This window comes from Cephus cinctus, unplaced genomic scaffold (assembly GCF_000341935.2).
Source record: "Cephus cinctus unplaced genomic scaffold, Ccin1 Ccin1_scaffold1583, whole genome shotgun sequence".
Taxonomy (NCBI): Eukaryota; Metazoa; Arthropoda; class Insecta; order Hymenoptera; family Cephidae; genus Cephus; species Cephus cinctus.
The window spans coordinates 108,564-130,440 of record NW_014333889.1 but is presented as its reverse complement, the minus strand read 5'-3'; the positions used below and the strand labels follow the sequence as shown (position 1 = coordinate 130,440).

The 21,877-nt window shown below is 40.5% G+C and overlaps 2 protein-coding genes across 15 annotated transcripts in view; one reads left to right on the top strand and one right to left on the bottom strand.

Moving 5' to 3' along the window:
- Nucleotides 1–3,213: 3,213 nt before the first annotated feature.
- LOC107273374 (peroxisomal leader peptide-processing protease) overlaps nucleotides 3,214–21,877 on the bottom strand; it is a 34,317-nt gene continuing 15,653 nt past the window's right edge. For 2 of the 11 annotated variants that reach the window (XM_015751514.2, XM_015751511.2), the window contains exons 2-7: nucleotides 5,802–6,477; nucleotides 5,545–5,717; nucleotides 5,280–5,392; nucleotides 5,014–5,206; nucleotides 4,581–4,865; nucleotides 4,332–4,472 (exon numbers count right to left, since the gene is read on the bottom strand). In XM_015751514.2, the coding sequence (XP_015607000.1) occupies nucleotides 4,384–4,472; nucleotides 4,581–4,865; nucleotides 5,014–5,206; nucleotides 5,280–5,392; nucleotides 5,545–5,717; nucleotides 5,802–6,469 (1,521 nt within the window). In that variant the 5' untranslated portion in view covers nucleotides 6,470–6,477 and the 3' untranslated portion in view covers nucleotides 4,332–4,383. The other 9 variants (XM_025090695.1, XM_015751515.2, XM_025090696.1 and 6 more) reach the window with 9 other exon arrangements.
- LOC107273377 (ion transport peptide-like) overlaps nucleotides 12,721–21,877 on the top strand; it is a 24,056-nt gene continuing 14,899 nt past the window's right edge. For 2 of the 4 annotated variants that reach the window (XM_015751527.2, XM_015751524.2), the window contains exon 1: nucleotides 21,108–21,783. The gene's annotated coding sequence lies outside the window, so the exon portion shown is untranslated. Of the gene's footprint in view, nucleotides 12,842–16,037; nucleotides 17,007–21,107; nucleotides 21,784–21,877 lie in introns of those variants that run through there. The other 2 variants (XM_015751525.2, XM_015751526.2) reach the window with 2 other exon arrangements.

Below are 21,877 nucleotides of genomic sequence, written 5' to 3'. Positions count from 1 at the left end.
AAAAGTAGGAAAAGTAGGAAGTATGAGGGAGCGAAATGGGCCCCACCCCGCCCATTTCCGTGAGGTCCTACCTCTCCACAATGGAGCTACGACCCCTCCGAAGCCCCATAGGGGACCGTGTTTTTTTTTGTTTTTTTTTGAGGAAAACCCCCGAGTCCTGCGGCTTTCGCGCACAGGACTAGGGGGGAAAAACCTCAGGAAGGGAAGGAAGTCGGGTCGAGGGACAAGAAAAACGCACAAGGGGGTAAGGTGAAGTTAAACGCGAAGAAGCTAAGATAAGTTAAACGCGAAAGGGACAAGTTAAACGCGAAAGGTCTGCCCTTAGTCAAGATTCACCGCAACGAAAGACCGCGGGCGTAGCACCCAGCGAACCCTTGCGGGCACGCCGGGACATCCGGAAGGACGATATTTAACGCTACAACCTCCGTCCCTTCCCACGGGCGAGCCCAGTGGGTTAGACGTAAGGAACCACGCCCGCCGCCGGCGGGGGGCCCCGTTAGCCATCGATCCCCGCGCAAAATGTCTCCGACAGAGGGTGACTTTATACTAGCGGGTGCTCAATAGCACCCGCACCTACCCCAAGTGAAGTGACCCCCAAGCACAAGCACAAGTAGGACTTTACCCAAAGTCAACGGACTACCCCTCCGACCTCCCCACGGACAAATAGGATCGTCTCTACCCACACAAGTGCCCAAGGGTCAAGACATGTTGGAGCGTTTTTAGCAAAGCGAACAAATTATACTAAATACGCGAGAGCTAGACACCTGGCTAGATTCACTATACGAAAGACCATGGCCGTAGATACCCTAAGGGGGCTCAAGGCCCCCGTCGGGAGACCCATAAGGTCCTGTTGCGGCCACAACTTGGGCCACCAACCACTGAGCAAGCTCAGCGGAAGAGGCGGAAGGGCAACCCCCGACACCATGGTCTTAAGTCTAGCTGCACTAACCGGATGACTACTCTTATATAACTACTTGAATTAATATGCTCGACCCGACCAAAGGAATAGGAAGTGTAAGACAAGCACAATAGAAAGTGAGAGGGAACAGAGTGAAATGAGAAATTAGAAAGGAAAATAGAATTTGAGAAGTCAAGAAATAGAAATGTAAGGAATAGAGTTATATAAATAGAGAAGAAACAAGGACAGAGATAAGTGAGAATGTAAAGAATGAAATATAAAGAAATAAGGAAGTAAAGAAGAAATAAATAAAGAAGAAAAAGAAGGTTGTAAATGGATATAGAAGTAAGAAAGTGAGAATAAGGTAATAAGAAAGAAATGAATATAGAAATAAAGAAGTGAAGAAGTAGAAAAGTAAGGAATAGAGTTATAAACGTGGAGAAGAAATTAGGAAAGAGATAAATAAGAAAGTGAAGAATGAAAGATAAAGAAATAAGGAAGTAAAGAAGAAGTAATATAAAAATAGAAGAAGGTTCGAAATGGATATGGGGGGTGGTTCCAAGAAACCAGTATAAGAGACCGGCTCGAGGAAGAATGAGCGCTCCGAGTTCGGGTACTGCCTCGAGCGCTCCCCCCACTCTCCGCCATCACCCACTCGCCGAGTCCTGCCGCGACGAATTTTCGCGCACACAATTTTGGGCAACTTCCAGTATTTCTGAATATGCTTGGCCAGAATTTCCGATTTCTAAGTGTTAATATTTTATTTTATTGATTTAATTAATTATTTTAATGTTCCAAACACCTAATTTATTAATAGTTCAATATGAACGTAATTTATATTCGATATTCTACAATTCAATTTTTATCTACTCCGTACATTCTGCGAGATTTTGATTTAGCCTCAATTTTACATTTTGAATAAATTTTGAAAGTAAATCAGGATCCAATAATATTTAGTAGTATTTGGAAAGCTTTATACAATTTTTTGAATTTTCAATATTTCTGTCCAACTAATTTTTTTCTTCTTATTCCTTTTTGGCTTTACGCCCTCATAGAGGGCCAAATGCCAGGAAATCATCTGCCACTACCGTGCTTCTGTACGAATGCTTATGCTTTTGTCTTACCTACATGAAGTTAGCACTGATGAAACATTTTTCACAAATTGAGGTTCTACACGAGTGTCAAGTTGGCACCGCACTTTCTTAAAAATGTCTCAAAATGATTTCAACAATATGCTTTTCCAATAGTTCTTGAGAAGTTCTGTAGTTCCCAGTCTCGTTCTAAGGGTGGCTGTGGGAACCAGCAGTGAATAGCGGAGAACTCTGCCCGCCAAGCTACACGTTCGTGTTCACGTTTAGCTCGGTTACGACGGGATTCGCATTGTCGACGGAGGCGACGATCACAGAATCCTACTTCCAGACTCGCCGCAGCATCTCCCTACTCGTCTCTGCCTAAAGTTATAGCGTTGTGAATCTCCCTACTCATCTCTGATGCTTATCCCAAGGGAAATATATCTATTGCCTACTTACGCGTGGCGCTATCTGTCTTTGTTTGCACGAAGCTTCTTGACCATTTTTTTTGTCTGTATGTTAAAACAGCTCGCACGTCACGCGTAGCGACATCTCACTCAAGTCCTATCAAGCTTTCAGAATAATCTAGAAATTAATCGTACTTGAAGTTATACATATAGAAAAATTGTACGATATTGCTAAAATAATTAAATCTACTCGCAATATTTTATAGCTCGATGATATATAAAATTTAGAATAGAAAATCTCAAATCTAATTTTTAGTCACCTACAGAACATTCTAGAATACCGTCCTCAGATTGAAAACCATAATCCAACATAAAAGTCCACCGATTTATTTGGACGTGAAATCATAAAATATCTTTACTCCCTTATAAAATTCCACGAATACTCTAAATACGCTGCCATATATCTATACCAAATAATAACACACGTCCACTATTTGTTCAAGGTTAAAAAAGAGGGTTAAGTTCCGTACTAAGGCGTCACATCCGTTAATACAGATTTCCAGGTAGTTAATATCTAGGTAAGATTAGTCACTGTTATTTCTACGGAGCGTAGGAAGGGTGTCAGGAAGTCGCCAGATGTAGATAACGCGATATTATCAACGCGACTGCTTTTATTGACCAAATACTTGAGAAAAAAAAAGTAAGACTTCGATTACCAATTCGAAGAACTAGACACGTATCGCACTTTCACGTATTTCATGTTCTCCTGAAAATTTCAATCCCACTAAAAGAAAATATCCAGGAGGATAATCCATAAGGATATCTGAAGCCTCTAAAGTAGAAATGACAAAGCTTCGCTTTAATTGAATATGAAAAATTAAGTCCAACGGATACAACAAATAAGTTCATCGATACATATTTGTATTTTATGTAATTTACCACAGATGGCACTGCTAATCATTTTGAAAGTGGAGTATGCGTGTACCAGCGTAGCAAAGGTGCTGATTATCTTGGATAATTCCATAATGATTTTTAATGCCAATTACAAGAAGAGAACATGATCCCCCATATCAATCAATCGAGACACCCGCATGACATAAGAAAAATTGTACTGCGATAACAAGAATCGTTTACAGCTATCTCATTCACTGTGGAATAACAAAACAAAGAATATAAGAAATGACGTAACAGTAGCGTCATAGCTTGCATGTTTAACCAGTGCAGTTTCAGATTATAACTAGAAATACCAATATAAGTAGCGTGCTCTATAATAGGAGATTAAGTAATGGTTACTATAAACGAAATTTACACAACTGTATGTATATATCAACACTGTACGTAGCAAGTCTGGTATTCGCTTGCTAAGCATTAGTATTCAAAGTGCGAGACTAGTGTGACCTCGTGAGGAGAAAATTCGCAAAGTATCTCAAACAGGAAGTAGCAAGTGTATCATGGCAAGAAGAATGTAGTCGTACGTTTATAAAACAAAAAAAAAAGACAAAAAAAAACAGAAACAGCGACAAATGTAAAATAAAAATAGCTCAATAAAAGTTCGATTAATAAATCCAAACGCAATACTCTATTGTTCCCCGGAAATCCTATATATATACAAAATATTATTTATAGTTTTGATATTTAAAAAATTCAAGAGTATATCAGCGTACGGAATAAATTTGTATGTTTCTATACGATATATTTGTTTTATTTTTGGCAGGAACTTTTTACTGTGTTTCGAATCTTTATGACGCAGCAGCCTACCGCCACGCCGATCACCATAATCACACTAGGGTCTAATCTAAGATCTCTAATCAAGCGAGCGTTGCCAACGTGAAAATAAATTCGCGAGAAAGGTAGTATAATTATAGTAAGGGGCCGCGGCACCGTAAGATGTATTCTGAACTGGCAGCGTCGTCTCCAACGGGACTCGAGAATAGCCGTCGTTTCTTCCTAGTCCTAACGAAGTCGAGCGACATGTTTTACAGGCATGGAGTGTATCAATTTCTTTTAATTAAATTTTCGACACAGGCACCACGTAGAGACTCCACGTCTGACGTACAGTCGGGTCATCGCTTTCTAAACACTCCAAAACCCTAACGTCTGCAAATAAAGAATAGCGTTTTTGAAACTAATAAACTAATTGTAACAATTTCACTCATTAAAATGAATAAAAGACTAAGAGGACTTGTATTGGAAATGTTGTTTTACCTCCTGTCCTTATGTACTCATCCAATGGTCCCTTAAGAACAGATACCGGTATCGCCATATTCAATCGGGTGTAAAGTGCAGAATTTGAAGATGATATTGCATTGCAAACAATCATTCCTAACATTTCACCAGTTGGCCAACGTACAACTGGACCGCCACTGGTACCACTCTGAACGCAACAAGTTGTTTGTATCATACAGGATAAGCATTTGGAAACGTTGCCTCGGGATACAGTTGGTAAGTTCGACGAGAAGAATGGAAAACCTGCAGTAGCAGCGGCATCTCCTGGAGGGTATACAAAGTTATTTGACAACTTCCAAAATACAATTGGTTTTTTTATTCTATATTATGAGAGTTAATATTAATAAATTCTGTCAAATTGTTACTTTAGTATGTCATAATTTATTACTGTAATATTGATGTACCTACTCACCACGTTGGACAGGATCAGTGCCAATGGCTATATCCACCAGGGTTGGGCTAATCTCGCCAGGATCAACCTTAAGCACCGCTACGTCATAGGGCTTCCCATCAGGGGTTCTGTATATTAATCTCGCCCACGTGGAGGTTCCCCCACCTTTTTCACAATTGCTACGGTGAAGAACTTTTATCCTGCTGCGTGGTGCCTTTGGAAGTTTAATTTAAGCACGCCACTTTAATGCGTATTACCACGTCTCTCCATTTATTTTCGGGACTTACCTCCTTAACCACGTGTGAACAAGTCAGGATTGTACCGGTTTTCTTATCCAAGAGAATCCCACTACCCCAGCCAGCACCGCATTTTACAACCAAGACACTTTTATCCAATAAAACTAAAAAAAAAAGGAATCATTGTTGTTTTTTTTTCAAATTAATTTTATAAGTCAAAGACATCTTCAATTGTGAAATATAAAATCCTTCAAGATCATTTAGACACACATGATAATATTTTAAATATATGTAAGGATATGAAAAGAAAAAGTACCAGCTAATTTTGAATCCTGCTCCTTGCTATCCTTTTCAATGAGTTCTTGCGTACCATGATTTTCCAAAATTCTTTCTAAACTAGGTTTGAGGTTTGCTACAAAAGTGTAATCTACCCATTCACCACGACACCAACTCAAAGGTGCAATGACCATGCCACACAAAATTTTCTCACTATAAATAGAAGAAAAAGAGACAATTATAAAAAAATAATAAACCAAAACATGAGAAATCTTAAATAAAGTCACTTTATATTACCTATTGTTTCGTATCATATAAACAGGACCTCCCTCACATCCTGGAACAGCATTGGCATCAGTAAGGATCACAGATTTATGTGATCCTATAATATTACTAACAACACCTCTAGCGACAGAATGAATAAAGACAGGATTTCCAAAAGGTGTAGCCTGGACTTCAATATTCTGTCCACGTCCTGGAGTGACTAGGATACTGTGTAGTCTCTCGAGAACCTCTCTAACAGTACTGCCATTACCCTGAATATCTTGAAGTTGCACCAATAAAAATACAGGCAAAAGGATCCTATTCGATTCAGACAATTTATCAAAACTCCAAGTGAGAAAGACATTCTCCAGAGTATCCTTAAGTAAAGGACATTTCCAAGCAGCTACTGCACATCCTTCAGCCTGATGAATATCCTGAGGTTCTTCAGGATCACTTGCTCGGTCCTCACTGATTTGAAAATTTAACTGACATGATATATTCTCAGGTATCTCAATGATCTCTCCAGGTGTTAATAGATCCACGAAATTCAAAATACTTGTATTCCTGAATATTGCAGGCTTCATTAAGGATCCATGAGTAAGGATCCAGTTATGATCTATCAGTATTCCTGAGGATCCATAAGACTCACTTAGACGTCCTTCACCATAAGTATAAGAAACAAGAACCCCAGTGGATTCCATTGCTGGTCCTGTTAACAGAAAAACAATAATTTGTCATGAAAAAAAAATTCTAAATTTCTTTCTTTATTAAATAAATCTATTTATTCTAGTTTACCTATCTAGTTATTCATTTTATTTTAATTAATTTCATAGCTCGTCATTGCATATGTTCCACCGCGTAGAATTGAAATGGAGTTAACCAATTGAAAACGAGATTTGAGTGGAATAAACTAACTCGATTGGTTAACTCTATTTCATCCCTGCATAGTGGATGGAAACATATGCATTGTCCTTATAATGATGATACACTCTCTATATATCGAAAAATTGATAAATTTGTCCTCGATAAAGATATCGATTATAGCAATAAATTGAAAGAGGTTATACAGCAATGCTGTTAACGAATTGTAGCAGCCATTACAGTTTACTACAATGAAACGGCATTAACTGGTACTTCGGAAGATATTGTACGTTTCTGACGACACATTAAAGTGAACGACACAAGCCAATGTTCATTTATTTTTTTTCTCCCTCTTCAATTCAATTATCCGCCACTGACACTAAAGTATACAATTTCAGCGTCGTACAGAAAGCTACGGTCGCCCGAATGAATCCTCAAGGATTTACCAAGAACTCCAGACCCAATTACTCCGAAGTAAAAATAATACAAAACTCGTATGCTACGTGCAGCGCGTCACAGAACGTACGAGAAGTTGGTAAAAAGATAACTAAAGGAAAAAGTAAATCAACCAACGAAAACTAAATTTCAGAAAAATTCCAAAAAATGGAAACATCACGAGTCAAGCTCAAAAATAATAATGAGTCATCGTAACGCACGTGCTACTTGGCAATCTCGTAAGGTACAGTCGAGGATACAATTATATATCCTCTAATTAAACGACTGAAATGGGTTAACGACGATCGCAGAGATCGGACGATCACGTGTCGTCTGACGTAATATGCGCCATACTCTATATGTAGCTCAAACATATATTTTTTACTTATTCAAGAATCCTCCGTTTATTTATCATGATTATCCCACGTTGTTTAACTTTTTTTCTCTTCCGTCATCACTCCATTCCAGGGAAAATGACTGGAAGTAATTCCATCTGTCATTTTTTCCGTCGTCGTATTCATAAAGATACGAGATCGGTGGAGATGACGGATGATGATTTCGGTTGATTGAAACAAAAAAAATTAAACAAGCAATGACTGGGTCTTATGATTACGATGATTTGATAATTCCGGGAATAACTAATTAGGTCTATTAAATGAGTCCGATTAATTTGATCGAGAGAATTTTGCCAAATATACTGTTGCGATGGTTAAGAATTATTAAAATGATCTATGATCTCTGATGGTCAAGTACCGATCATGGGTCCATGGAGTTTATCTCGTTCGTTACGTCATGACTGTCTTACTGTTCCGCGAAGAATGACCAAGACGAGAATACGGATACGTATAGTACTGATTAATTATATTGAAGAAAATTGACAAAATTGACTGGAAAGGAATTAACGTGGAATGTTGGAATGCTGGAATGATCGGTATCACTTCTTTTAATCGTTACGTCACGATGATCATGGGACAATTTCGTAGAAATTTAATTCAAACGAGCCCCAGCCTTAATGTCTGGAAAATTTAGTAAGACTAATCAGAAAGTATTAGAATCATACACAGCAGATCAGATCAATGATGATGACTCTGATGATCTATGACATTGATAAAATGATCTATTAATGATCTAACAATAATTAAATACGGATGACGTCACTCATAAGAATGATCTGACAGTTTTATGATCATAACAGGAATAACTAATAATAATAATGACAATTTCATAGTAAAATATTAATTTCTCAAATGCTAATTAGACTGATCAATCAGGTCAAAAATCAGTAATCGAGTTTCGATAGGTCTAGCAATGATGGAAGTGCAAGGTCAGATATGTAGATTGTAAAAATATAAGGATCGAGAAGAAAAAGAGGAGGAGGAAGTACAAGGAGATGTAGAGGAGGAAGAAGAAGGAGAGCGGTAGGTAGTGGGAAACAAGAGCAAAGCAGAAGAGGCACATCCTTGATCTTGTCAAAGATTAGCAGCTCCAGCAGCCGGTCCGGCGATCGACGTCGAAGATTGCCGGTATATCGCAGCATTCGTTTTCGTCCTTAAGACTTTGGTTCTCGTGAAAACGATTACCCTCGGCAACGCAAAGGGATACAATAGAATTTTGAAAAAAAAAACAGTACAAAAATTTAAAATTATTCACAGTTTTTGAATGCTTTGGAAATAAAATTATTGTTCGAAAAGTAGTATCCATACTTCGCTACCGTGTGGACAGATTGATACCGAGTAAAATGTATATAAATAAAATAGACGACGAATGATCTGTCGTGATTAAACAAGCCGGCCATGATCAGATAGATCTCTTTACCTTACAGTAAGGAATCACATGCCGTATAAAAAAAAAATATCTAGATTTACATACAAGATAAGAAATGGATTAAAGACGCTCTTGATATAATTCAATCCTAATATAGCAGCCAGTCAGAAATCTTGTATATGATACATGAGAAGATATTTCATAGTTAATGGTCTGACTGGACCAGTTTTTGTCCGGCGAACGTAGACCGCTTGGCACCAGAACGTAACGGGATTAATAGAGGCCTAAACAAATAAATAAAAATAATTCTCCAGATTAAACAAAACAGCCGTCGTCGTTCGCGTGTATATCGACCGATCTAAGCGAGCCTAACCTAACCTAGCGAAAGGAGAGGAGAACGCAGCCCGGACACGTGCAGCACATAAATAAGTAAATGATAGTAATAAAATAGTAGTAGAATGAAAATAATATTCGGGCAAAATGCAGCTAAAGAAACCTCAAAGAAGTAGCCATGATGATAGTCAGCGAGCGAGTGGTAACTGTCGAATAACGTCAGCCTTGAGAAGACGCGGAACAAGGCCCGAACGCGGTATTCGGCTGAACTCGGTGAATTCCGTGAACGTTCGCGAACCTTCGGACGGCTTCGGGTGAGTTTGGCGGCGCAGCCGATCGGGCCCCAACGTTTATGGTTACCGCGCGACTCGTAACGTGTTGCTGACTTTCTGCAACTTTCCTGGGGCACGATAGGCCATTATCGTATCGCGCCACAATGAGATTCGCAGGTGCGAGGTGAAGCCGATGGCGGCGCGGGGACTTGTTTATCTTACCGAGAAATCTTTGGCCGCGCGGCATCTTAACGAACGGAAAAGGAGGAGTAGAGGAGGCACATACGAACAGCGACGACGTCTACAGGAGGAAGAAATGGGGTAGGAGGAAGGATGCCGATGGCGAAGGCGTCGCTTGCAGGAGGCGACTGCCAGAACTTGCGAAATAATATTGAGACAAGGAGAGAGGGTTGTACTAGTCTTATCTAACCTGGCGTAACCTCAAAGGAGTACATACCTCTTCATTGCAATAAGTATAGGAAACGATTATCAGTGAGTCCAGACGTATTTACTTGTAATACACTAGCATGATTTCTATTAATAGGTTCGAGGGAGTTTAACGTGTCCTCCCCACTCCTGGGCCTGTCCAAAGTCTGGCGCGCAATTCGAAAAAAAAGAATGCGTCTATAATAGACATCGCAATCCCCAACTCCGAGTGACGTTTCTTGGAATCAGAACACTCCGGGAATCTAATTCGACGTTAATGAGACGGAACGCGAGGAATGAAACGTAAGCGGTGCTATATTAACTTACATAGAAAGCCAGTGTCTCGCATGGTACAGTTTAAAATTGGGTATGTAGTATTTTAACAGGGAGAAATCAATCCCAAAAGTGCAGAGAGATGAACAGTTATCGCAGCTATTTCTAGGACCTTGTACTCCAGATATACATAGATACCAAAAGGAATACGAAGAGGAAACAAGAAATGACTTTGGTAGATTAAATGGAAGCTGTTAAAAAAACCAGTACAGCAACGTTTAGCCATCAGAATGAATGAGAAGTCCCAGCAGCTGCGACTGAGGCTAGTCGCCTAGACAGCGTGGCAGCGACGCCCGAACCGAAATAAAAGACGTCTCGGGGACGCTCTTTGGTCGTTGGCGTCCCTTACGCTACTCTGTGATAAACGTATGTATCAACATACACGTTGTATAATTCTAGCTACAAGCATATAGATACTGAAAATAGGAATATATGCTGTCTAATTTCATTTTTGTTTCAGAATTATTAATCTTTAAATACAGAATGGATTGTTTTATTGGATTTTTATTGAGCAAGTTTCTTCATCTTTATTAGGGATGATAAATTAATATGGACTGACAATGGGTTAGGCATTGCTGTACTGTAGTCATAGGAGTGGAGACACTCTCTTGCATTGGAGTAAGCGCATTTATTGCAACCGCGCAGTTGCTGCAAGAATGTGGCTACGAAGCCGCCATTGGGCCTTACTCTCTTTCTCTTTATTGAGCTCTAACTCCTCAGCTCGGGCCCTCCTTTCTATATATCTCGTTCCTATCTATTGCTGGAATTGTCATTCCTTGCATACCGTGAAATCTCAATTGGATTAGATATAGACAGTTGATGCAATGCTGGGTAATCTTTATTTTTTTTTCTTTTTAAATTACATTGTCATATTTCAAGTACAACGTAGGTAGGAAAAATTCATCAGTAAATGAGCACCTTGTAAAACGTTTCCAGCGAATAGGCACTTATGTTAAAATCACTATACATAGGTATAATTTATGTGAACTCGTCTATTTATTGAAAGAGTCATCCGACATTTAAAAGATTCGCGAAAAATCGAATCTTTACACGTGCTAGGATAACGTAAACTATGAATTTTCTTAGTATTGCCTAATCGTGGGTATTCGAGAGTTTCAGGAAAAATTTGAAAGTTCCCAGTTTCCGTGTAATTCTATTTCTGCTTTTTGCGTCTTTCACATATTTTTTATAACCCGCTGCATCGAACCATAGTTAACTAGAACAACCCCCTGTGGTTTATTTCTTGGTTTCTCTCATCCGGTCTCCAATTTCAATCAACTGAATAGATACTTATTATTATATACACATTCATAAAGCGATCGTACGATCTTTCATGATGTACTGGTAGAAGATAACGCGAAATTAGAAGATTAGAGGATTGTCTCCGTGGCTAATGAAACACTGCAGAATTGACGAATCTATTTTTAGAAGTGAAGCACAAAAGTAAACCGACAAACAGAAAGTATATATCCGTCACCTTAACTCCGTATAAAATGTATAAGACACAGTGTAATACAGCTTTATCGATAATTATTATTGACGTAACTTAGATCGTTGTGTACATTTATTTTGAATCTAATTTACTTGTTTATTCGTGACGCAAAGTAAATAATAACCGGATGAGAATTTTATACAGACCCATTATCTCGATTAATATAAGAAGCCACCATTAGCAATTTGGACTCCTCCTGTTCTTTATACCTTCTGAAAAGGATGGCTACGTCTCGTCCTAAATCCGAGTGAATGGGAACCCCACAAACTGAGGAGACACACTCATACCATATGAAATAGCCTGTATATATTTACAAACAGACCAGGGGGGTAGTTGAATTTGACACGTGCAACCCATTTACCGATCCACGTGTCGCAAATTGTCCCTCCACGAGTTCCTGGCTTTTACCTAGAGCAAAACCATATACCTGTCAGACCCATTATAAATACTTGCAGGTCCCATTGTGTGGCTCTTCAGGTCCAGACTTCCATAGCAGGGGCCTTAGGCCATGAGTTACCAACAAAGGATCTCAAGGACGAAACCGATGATCTTAACAGAAACAGATTGATTGTGTCGGACCCACAGACGTCACACCTAAGGAACGTTATGAGGGTTGAATCTGGTTGTGAAAAAATAAAAAAGAGGTCAAGGGGTGAAAAGGGTCTAGAGAAATGAAAAAAAAAAGGAAAAAAAAATCAAAACTTGACAACTGGCATAAGCCACAAATTATGATCTAATGAATAGGAGGACACGAGCGTTTCTTTACCCCTGACCCAAACTCCATCCCCGTCCATCTCCTTATCCTTTACTGGCTACTCGTTACGAAGATTGCAGTGTCTATTTGTACTCCATTGACTGCCTGCCTACCCATCTACCCTGTATTGGTAGGTCGTACACAATTAGGGGTAGGTTGTCAGTTGATGATGAGTAGGAGGAAGTCGGAAAGGAAAGAAGACGCGACTATGGCGAAGGGAGTTGGAACGAGGACGTGAACGCCGGTCGAGTGGTATATTAGACGCCGGACGTCGGGACGCTTCATCCACAAGCTTCTCCGACATCATCCAAGATACGCCAAGAGGTTCTAACCACTAACTCCTCACTTTTACTTACATCTTGGAACTTTCGAGATTCCGTTCTTACGCGGATACTCAGTTAAGGTAAGAATATATTACGCGTTGCATTTCACATACTCTCGGTACGTGCCATGAGTGATATTTGGCCGTAACAAGGATATACAAGGAATGAAAGTTTTATTAAAATATATAATTTTTAAAATACCTCGCCTACTATCGAACGGCTACCTCAGGTGATTATTGTTTTATTTAAAAAAATTTTAATTCAAAAATTTTTCATTCGAACGAATCCAAGACTCGAATATCTTAACGATTGATTTGGAATTCTAATTGACTGCATTTCAAGTCCAACGTCCATACAGCGCGTACAACCGATACACGCATACTTCACTGGACTGTCTAAGCACAAGGAAAACTTTGTAGGCCGCAACGAAAGAAACTTCGAGATTGACTAAAAAATAAAAGCCGCGTCGACTTACTTCTCCTGTAAACGGAATCGCGTCGCGGCTTTGGCATCCCAAGTATATAGTAGCGTCCAGCTGTCTGCGGGAGACCCCGTCCGCTTAATTACAGCTTAATTCGGCTCAATTGCTTTCTTGCCACTACTCCGTGGATGATATCATGAATGCGTACATGCGTGAGGTCGAATTTTCTAAAAGTATCACGGGATATAAGGGAGGCGTCGGGAAGCTTACCAACATAGATTACCATGCCCCACGTACATATATACCCATCAGGAAAAATGCATACCAAGAATTATCAAGCAAGTAGAGCAGTGCCCTAGACCCTGTCCAATAGTCAGACAAGAACCAGTTTGAAAAAAAAGTTGCCTCGGTAAATAAAAAATTTTCTAATCGACCGAAGTAGATGAAAAATGTTCAACCTTATCGCAGTGGATGAAGAACTGCATGATCAGCCGCAGTAGATGAAGTAGGTTATGATCAGCCGGTTAAAAAAAAAATTTAACGAAAATTTCATTTTATCTTATAAAAACGTAAACTCGCCCTAGACCCTACGTTTCAAACTGTGTCACTATATATTCCAATTCCCACGACGCCGAAGTCCTCGGCGTCGTCGTCGTGTCTGTTGCGCTTTGATCTTGACCCAAGGGGGACGCGTCAACGTTCTCGTTTCGCAGCGTCCTCCTCTTCGTCCGTTCTGACTGTCCTTGTCGATCTAAGGCGTCCACATGCATACGTGCGTCTGTCTTATTCCGTACGTATGCGCAAGGACTTACGAAACAAGAAAGGGAATTGCGTAGGGACCCGCAACTCCGGCGTATAAAGACCCTCTTCTTTAACGATCCCGAAATATCGTTTGTATCAGTGGTTCAGCGCTTGAACGCACTGCGATTTCGGCAAGCGTCATTCTGAAACGGCGACAACCCAATTAGCGGCTACGATGCGACTGGTTTCTTTTGGCAGTAAACCAGAAAATCCGTAACTGTATCAATTGGAAGACGTCACTATACGGTATTCTTAAGAGGACGCTCGTGCATTCACAGGCGTCGCGACGTACGACGCGCAAGCTGATCATTCTGAGAAGCGGTTTGCACCGCATGCTCGGCCATTAACCAATACGCTCTTGTCAAGAGGCTTTATATACATATGTGACGTATAGTCTGGTAAAAAAAGAATAGTGAGTACGTGCCCTGACGAGTACAGTAACGTATACCAACATGGACAGACAATTGACCCTATACTATGGAATAGAGAATCCGTGAGTCGTCGATTTTAGAAAATTAATTTTTTCTTCCTTGATCGTTATCTTTCGAATCGCGAAAATAAAGAAATAAAAAATGTCAAGGTAACGTTGATTCAAATAAATAGCGGGAAGATAATTTGAAAATTTTCATCGTAAAGAAAATTCGTTCCGTCGCGTTGTTAAATATTCTTTTTTATTTAAAATCATGAAGTTTCCACTATACCTATCAAGGGTGAACACTTTAATCATCCCCCCAAAGGCAATTTTCGTATTTTCGATCGTCCAGCTGACGTTACGTTAACCGACAGTATCCCCACTCTAATTTTATAATCCCCTCTACCGCAAGACGGAAGACACGTGGCCCACCGGAAACCCGAGTATCTCTGACTTCACGAGACATTATCACCTACCGTCTCGCAGTATCGATACACACGAAGTGTATAGTATCAGGAAAGAGCTTAGGACGTAAGATAAAACGCGTGGAATTCGGTAAAGGAATCCCGAAGGCGAGCTACTTTCCGTTCTCGTGTAAGTCCGTGGGTTATTTATAGCGCCTCTACCGGACAGAAAAGGAAATTCGCAGGACGTAAGCCGAGTACACAAGTAAGACGGACGCGGGTATATAAAAGTAAAACGATGCTGATATAAATCACATACCTTGCAAGAGCACGATATAACGTGTCTATAAATAGAATAGCCCATAGAATAAACCATGCCTAGACGACAACGGCAATCCCCGGCAATGTATCAATAGGAACCTCGTGTGAATCGCAGCCATCTTCGAATCCAATATGTCTGCCGCGATATCGCGCATGCGCACAAGCCGCGCCGTATTAACGAAAGATAAAAATTTCCGTGTGGAGGAGAATTAGAACAAAAAAAAAAGTTGTAGATGAGATAGCAATGAGGGAACTTCGTTACGTTGTGGAACACGGGAGGGTCCTTTAACCGTGTTACGTGTATACCTATATGCGTACGTATACATATATACTTATGCTAGCAGAGGGTAAAGGCACGGTCGCATACGTATACCAATGTCTCTATACGCACCTAGCGGTACGTTCGACACTCAATACGAAGCTCGTGGAACTCGTGGTGGACCCGGTGTTGTGCACGTACAGTCTTACATGTACGATAGCGTCTGCCGACGGTACACGGGAGCAGCAGTCTGGCGTCGCAGCTTGGGGACGTACCAGTTGGGTATCGTGCTCTCGACGGTGAGCTTGTAGTGCACAGGCTTAGCCCGGTTCGACACGGCTGGCTAATCGCTTGTAAAGAATAACAATAGATGCGCGCATTATAAAACGATAGCAAAAGTGACAGAGTGAGAGGAGATTGTAAAGTATCGAGTAATTTTCGGCGGATCGAGAAAGATAGTATTAATTCAAATTCCAAAGGTTTTCCCGCGTTAAATACCGATTGGCTGTTGCCGGTGGTGGAAAGTGCGGTTACGGGGGTTGCATGGCAGTGGTGGGGATAGAAAAGAACGAATCGCGAAGAGAGTTTATCCTTGTATACCGGATTCGTTACTCGAGGAGGGACTGAGGTGGGGGGGAAAGTCTATAGGGTGGGAGGGAGAGTGAGATAAAGAAGCAAGAGAATTTAATAGAACCCAAGGAATATATGTCTGAGAAAGAGAGAGAGAGATAAGGGGGGAGAGAGAAAGAAAGAGAGAGAGAGAGAGAGAGAGAGAGAGAGAGAGAGAGAGAGCCAGAGATAATAATAAAAATACAGACACGTGATTTTTTAAGGTTTGACGGTAGTTCCAAAAAATATATATACCACATCCAGATTCACTGAGCACGATTAAATAATACCGAGGGGTAAACATTGTCGGATATAAAGGCGTGAGAAAATTGCCTCGGCGTACGCCGACTGGCACGGATACAGACATTAAGCCATCAGCGTGTATAGTCCCCGATACTAAAGTTCTGTCGCACGGGAATATACGATACAGTCCCATAGAAAACAAATTGAACTTCAATTGAGCCTACCACTGAAGTTTCTATAATTGCGTGCCACTGGCATAGACGAAATAACAAAGACTCTCAGTGGATGCCTTTTCCTATTCCCGTACAAGGTAAACAACAAAGAATAGGACTGATAGTAACGTTAGGCCATAGACTAAATAGCATCGCAAGATGGAATACTATTATCGTGCCGTTATGAGGAGTAGGCCCAAGTTCATGATCTGCTACGTAAGTTTCGAGAGTGAAAACGGTTGAGTGTCTCTTTTTCTTTCTTGTCTCAACCTTTCCTTCCGTCCGATACTCTCTCCGTACTCTCATGATCATTCATCTCTCTTGTGTCGATTATCATTCTGTGGCTCTCCCCCCTCCCTCTCTCTTTCACTTTCTCTCTCTCACCCTCCCCTGTAACTCTCTCTCTTTCTCTATCTGTCTCTTTCTCTGGCTGTAAAATAACCCATGCCGAGTACTGAAACCCGTGAACTACTAAATGAGGATCTAAAGTATCGTCCACACGTCCTGCCAATTCCGAGCGGATACATATTGACAGCCAGTGTATAAGCGTCGTTCACCATAAGGTAAGTGAATCTATCAACAGATGGGTATGGAGACAGTTAATTATTTTGAAATGGACGACAGGCCATCGTTATACTGGCTGAAATTATTCGCGATCCGGTATGACCATTAGGGCACGTGGTAGTTTTAAGCAATCTAGAATTTATTAAATAGTCTGTCGTATATACAAGTGTGGGTCGTATCGACGCTTTTTAATAGCCAGTTTAATATTTATGCTCCGTACACTTGTCTACCAATCGCGCATGGCGTATCTCTAGTGACTTTAACGTTGGCCCACGCGCACCCTACACAACCTGTTTAAGGTTAGGTAATGGCTTCTCTCTCTGTGGGAACACTCGTGACTCACTTTGTCACTTTGTCACATATCGCTTTGTCACTTTGTGTCACGAGCACGTACCACTTTAGTAGTACGCTACTATTAACGCACTATAGCATAACGCTACCGTTACTACTATTGCTTACTACTACTATGGATTCTTAAGCTGTTCTACCTTGAAGACTATGTGCCGGGATATAAAATCATTTAACGGCCGAGTCGGAGGTTAACTTTTTTTTTGGCTCTAATCGTCAAGGTGGTTACATGGGAATAACGTTGGGAGAATGGTCTCTGCTTTGTATAGGTTTAGGCAAGATGGCGTCGGGATTTGTCACCTGGAGTTTTAAAAGTTGTTCAATTTTAATGTTAGACATTTTTAAGGTCTGGAAATGGGTATCATATGTTGAGACTGGTTGAACGAATGAATATTTCCGTTGTGGGTTTCTTTACGGATGAGATTCGCTATTTTTTTTTTTGTTGATTGTAATTATGCTTCTTTGTTACCGGGATGTGTTTCGTTTATCTATTTGTACTTGGGACGTTTTTACGGTCTTTTATGACTCTTGGGAACTTTTTTTTTTCTTTTCTTCGTCCGATCGGTCGCGTCATGCGGATAAATTGAATGGGAGAGTGAAAATAGAATTTTTTTGTTTATTGGATTTGTGGAATCAGAGAGATAGGTCCGGAAATAGAAAGTGAGAGGCCAGTCACTCCGAATAAATGATAAACCGTAATTTCAGGTCTAATAATACGGAAGGAATCGATGATGCGTTAAAAAATGGAATAACAATCGAGGATACTGAGCTCGTTAAATTCCCTAATGATCGTTTTTGTCAAAAAATCGATTTTTCTCACCATCTGTCATCATTATCTGATCTTGCTCTAATCAACACAGACTCCAAGGATGATTTCACGAGTCACGTATTTAGGTTTCTGGGTGCATTTCACGTGAACGTGCTCACGTTTACACAGCTATCGTGTATCGTTGATTTTTTCAAAAAATTAGTAAATTCCAAAAAAAATTAGCGTAACGTAATTGCATTACCCAGAAACACCTCATTTAAATATTTCAAATGACTCTTTTTTTTTCCACCTCATATTCAAAGAAAGTCACAGCAGTATTATCGCAATAGACAACTATCCTGAATAGCGCAAAGAACAGAATAAAAAAAATGAACGTAAAAAAATGCCGCCATTTATTCAGAACGCAACCGGAAGTATCGCCCGAGCGATTTCGCACATAGAAACGCCATCACAATTTTATTTTAAAACGCAGTATGAAACCCGTGACGAAAATGTAGGTCGCCGTAAATTTTTCCGTAATTCTGTAATTTTTCCAATGACGCTAAGATCGCTCCTATTTCTTTCTCTCTCTTCTGATTCCATACTAACCCAGCAATTCTCTCAATAACACACCTACTTCTAATTACAAATATCGCAAAAAAACTATGACATCAATCATCAATGGAAACGTATCCTTCGGCCTTTCGAAATACACGTGAACTGTCAATAACAATCAACTGATTTATATTGTCTCATAGAAAATTCATAATGCCGCATATTCACACGTAACCTTATGCCTGGCGTCGCCGGTGTCAATATAAAATAGAAACAATATAAAACTGGAAAACGTGTGAATCATATACGGGATTTCTAATACACAAAACGGCGCCAAGAAACGTAGACTTGGTTAAATATTGAAAACCCATATGGACTATGCAATACCGCAAAAACAAATATAAGGATAGCATAGACTCAACGTGAAATAAACGTTTCGGTTGAAGCGTCGCGACGGTGGGAGAAAAAAAAGAGATAAACAAGATAAAAGAAGGAACGTAAAACGTAACGCAGCGTAACCCGTGGCTCGTGGAATGTTCGAAGCGTTTCAGTGCGAAAAGTGCGAATCACGCTTCCCGGAAGTGAGAATCGATGATCCTTCATCGTCATCATTTCCGTATTCCCGGATGCTACTTTACTGCCTTTTTTTCCATAAAATCAATGCGTCCTATGTATATATGTATTTCCCAAAAATTCTGATACGAGCAAAAACCGGATGTTATCATCGTTCAACATTGCAGCGTCACTCTACGGCTCGGTACAGACTTTCAGAGTCATAACTACGAGCAGAGATAAAGTTTTTCTTGACAGGTATGTACTTAAGTACAGTTTGGTACAGTATAGTAAATATAACTACAGTAAAATATATACCTTTACGGAAGGTCGTACTTGTCGGAATAGGGAAAGTAAAACGTGAAAGTATCTATGAGCCCCTCTTTGAAAAGTATCATAGAACGCAATTAAAAAAAAATTACACACAGCAAGTATTAATAGTTGATATGAAAACGACCGTAATCTATTTTTTTTTCAAAATATCCCATTTCCAAGTTCAGTCTTATAGGCTTGGCCCATTCTCTGTACCGTGTTCTTGAACTTAAAGGGGATTTCCAATGATCGCGAAAGGGCCTAATGGCGTCGTACGATCATAAGAATATGTTGGAAGTGTATCAGAGATGACGGATTGATCGGTAGATTTGCGTCATACGGGGAAAAGTAGTTAATTGGAGCACGGGTTTCTCAGTCGAAGACAGAGAGGAAGGAGTAAGCGGGTAGAGCTGTAGTGGGAGATTCTTGTCATTCGCCTTGGGCAGAGTCTCAGCGAGTAGGGAGGCGTGTGCCGCTGAAAGGGATAAAAAGAATAAATGAGTAAAGAAAAAGGAAGGTGAAAAAAATGAATCATAAAAAGAAATAAGAAAAACAAAAATTATTAATTGAAAATAGTTTACCTTCGCTGACCATAAGACTCTACTCAGGTCCTAGGTAACCTGGGTGAAAAATGATTAAAATCAAAATTCCACTTTTTTTCATCCCACTCCTTTTTTTCTCCACTTCTCGCAACTTCGTCCTCGCGTCTCTCAGTGGCTGAGCGTGTAAAACGACGTAACACGTACTTCTGATAGTTACTCGCGCAACCGTCCTCGCCGGTTGATGCAACCCAGAAGCAAGTTTGCACTCGGTTGAATTCCAGCGAGAGGCGTCGTTAGCTCTCTCCAGCTTCCATAACCTCCAACAGCCGTCACCAGCGCGCAAGTACCACTGTGTTTCTGCACGATGCTGGTAGATTCGCCGGAAGAAGCATCGACGACCTCAGGGAAGCCTAGGAGAGTGCAGAAAGTAAAAGTATACGAGAAATTCACAAGTGAAACTTCGGTGGACCGTACCCCCGTATTTTCGAACGTCACAAAATCGTACGTTCCACCCGATGTAATATTTATTTTAAAAAAAGTTCTACTTACTACCGGTCCTGGAAGTTCCGGGAGTCACTGGGACTCCCCCTCATTGATGATGACGAAGATGACGATTCCCCTCCGTAACCCATCTGTATCCTCTTCAAGGAAGAGGTATAACCAAGAGCCAGAAGAGAAGCTCGCGCTGAAGAACTCGAAGGAGGATGATAAAGAAAAGAAGAAGAGAAGGAGGAAGAGCAAAAAAAGGAAAAAGAGAGTGACGATCGGGAATAACATGCGGGGGGTCTCGCTCCGATAGGGTGAGTGGGGGGCCTGGCAAGAGCGCGGGATCCGATTGGTTCGCGCCTCGGCCATATTATAAGCGGCTGCGGTCCGCGCTAGTTAATGTTAGCCCGAACCTTCACAAGAGACGCATCTCTTCGATCGTGTTCGTTCGATCGGCAAGTTAACACGGTGTGGTTATAAAGATTTTTGTATTAATATATATATAGATATTCATATACAGCCCGTCCGTAAAAATAATTTTAAAAAAGTAATTGACAGAAGTTTATATATAAAAAAAAAAAACACACTATACAGTACTCCAGGGATAAGGATAGTGTCCGATATCAAATATCACATAGAGTCAAGAGACGCGTGTGGTACAGCTGGAAGTCCTATTGACGTTTGGGTACCTGAAGGATTAATTTTTGATTTCGTCAGTGACGGAGGACAGTGGAAATAAATTTATTTTTTTTATCGTTTCCCACGTCACTCTTTCTCCGTCGGTATCGACTGGTTCGATTCCGGGCTGGTTTGTGTCTAAAAAAAAAACAAATTCGCAATTGTGCCTGAACTAGCTCGAAAACCCTATAACGACAAGACTTGAGAGAGAAAAAAAGTCTCACGCACTTGGAATACATTCCGGAATACATTGACAAGTACTACCTGAGGAAAGTGAATATAACGAGAGGGAGAAAGGGCCCGCTGACAAAGTCCGAAGATACGACGACGAGGACATCGGAAACCGAAGACCCAGTTCTAGTTCGGGACCTCAGCGGTGACGTCCGGTGAGAAATTCAAGAAGCGAACGGAGACACCGATTGACGTAAAGGCCAACAATACGTAACAAGGGCACGGGTGGCACGACTTCGTATACTAAGAATAAGGAAAGTCTGGAGAAAGGATTCGGCAACGGGAGATTTAAAAATAGATACATCCAGCATCTTCCACGAAGTAGTAAGTCCAATCTTAAAGAAGTTCCTTAAAATTTAATAATTTTCAAAATTGGCGCTATCGAAAAAATTACTTATTGGCGCCACGCGCGCCCCCC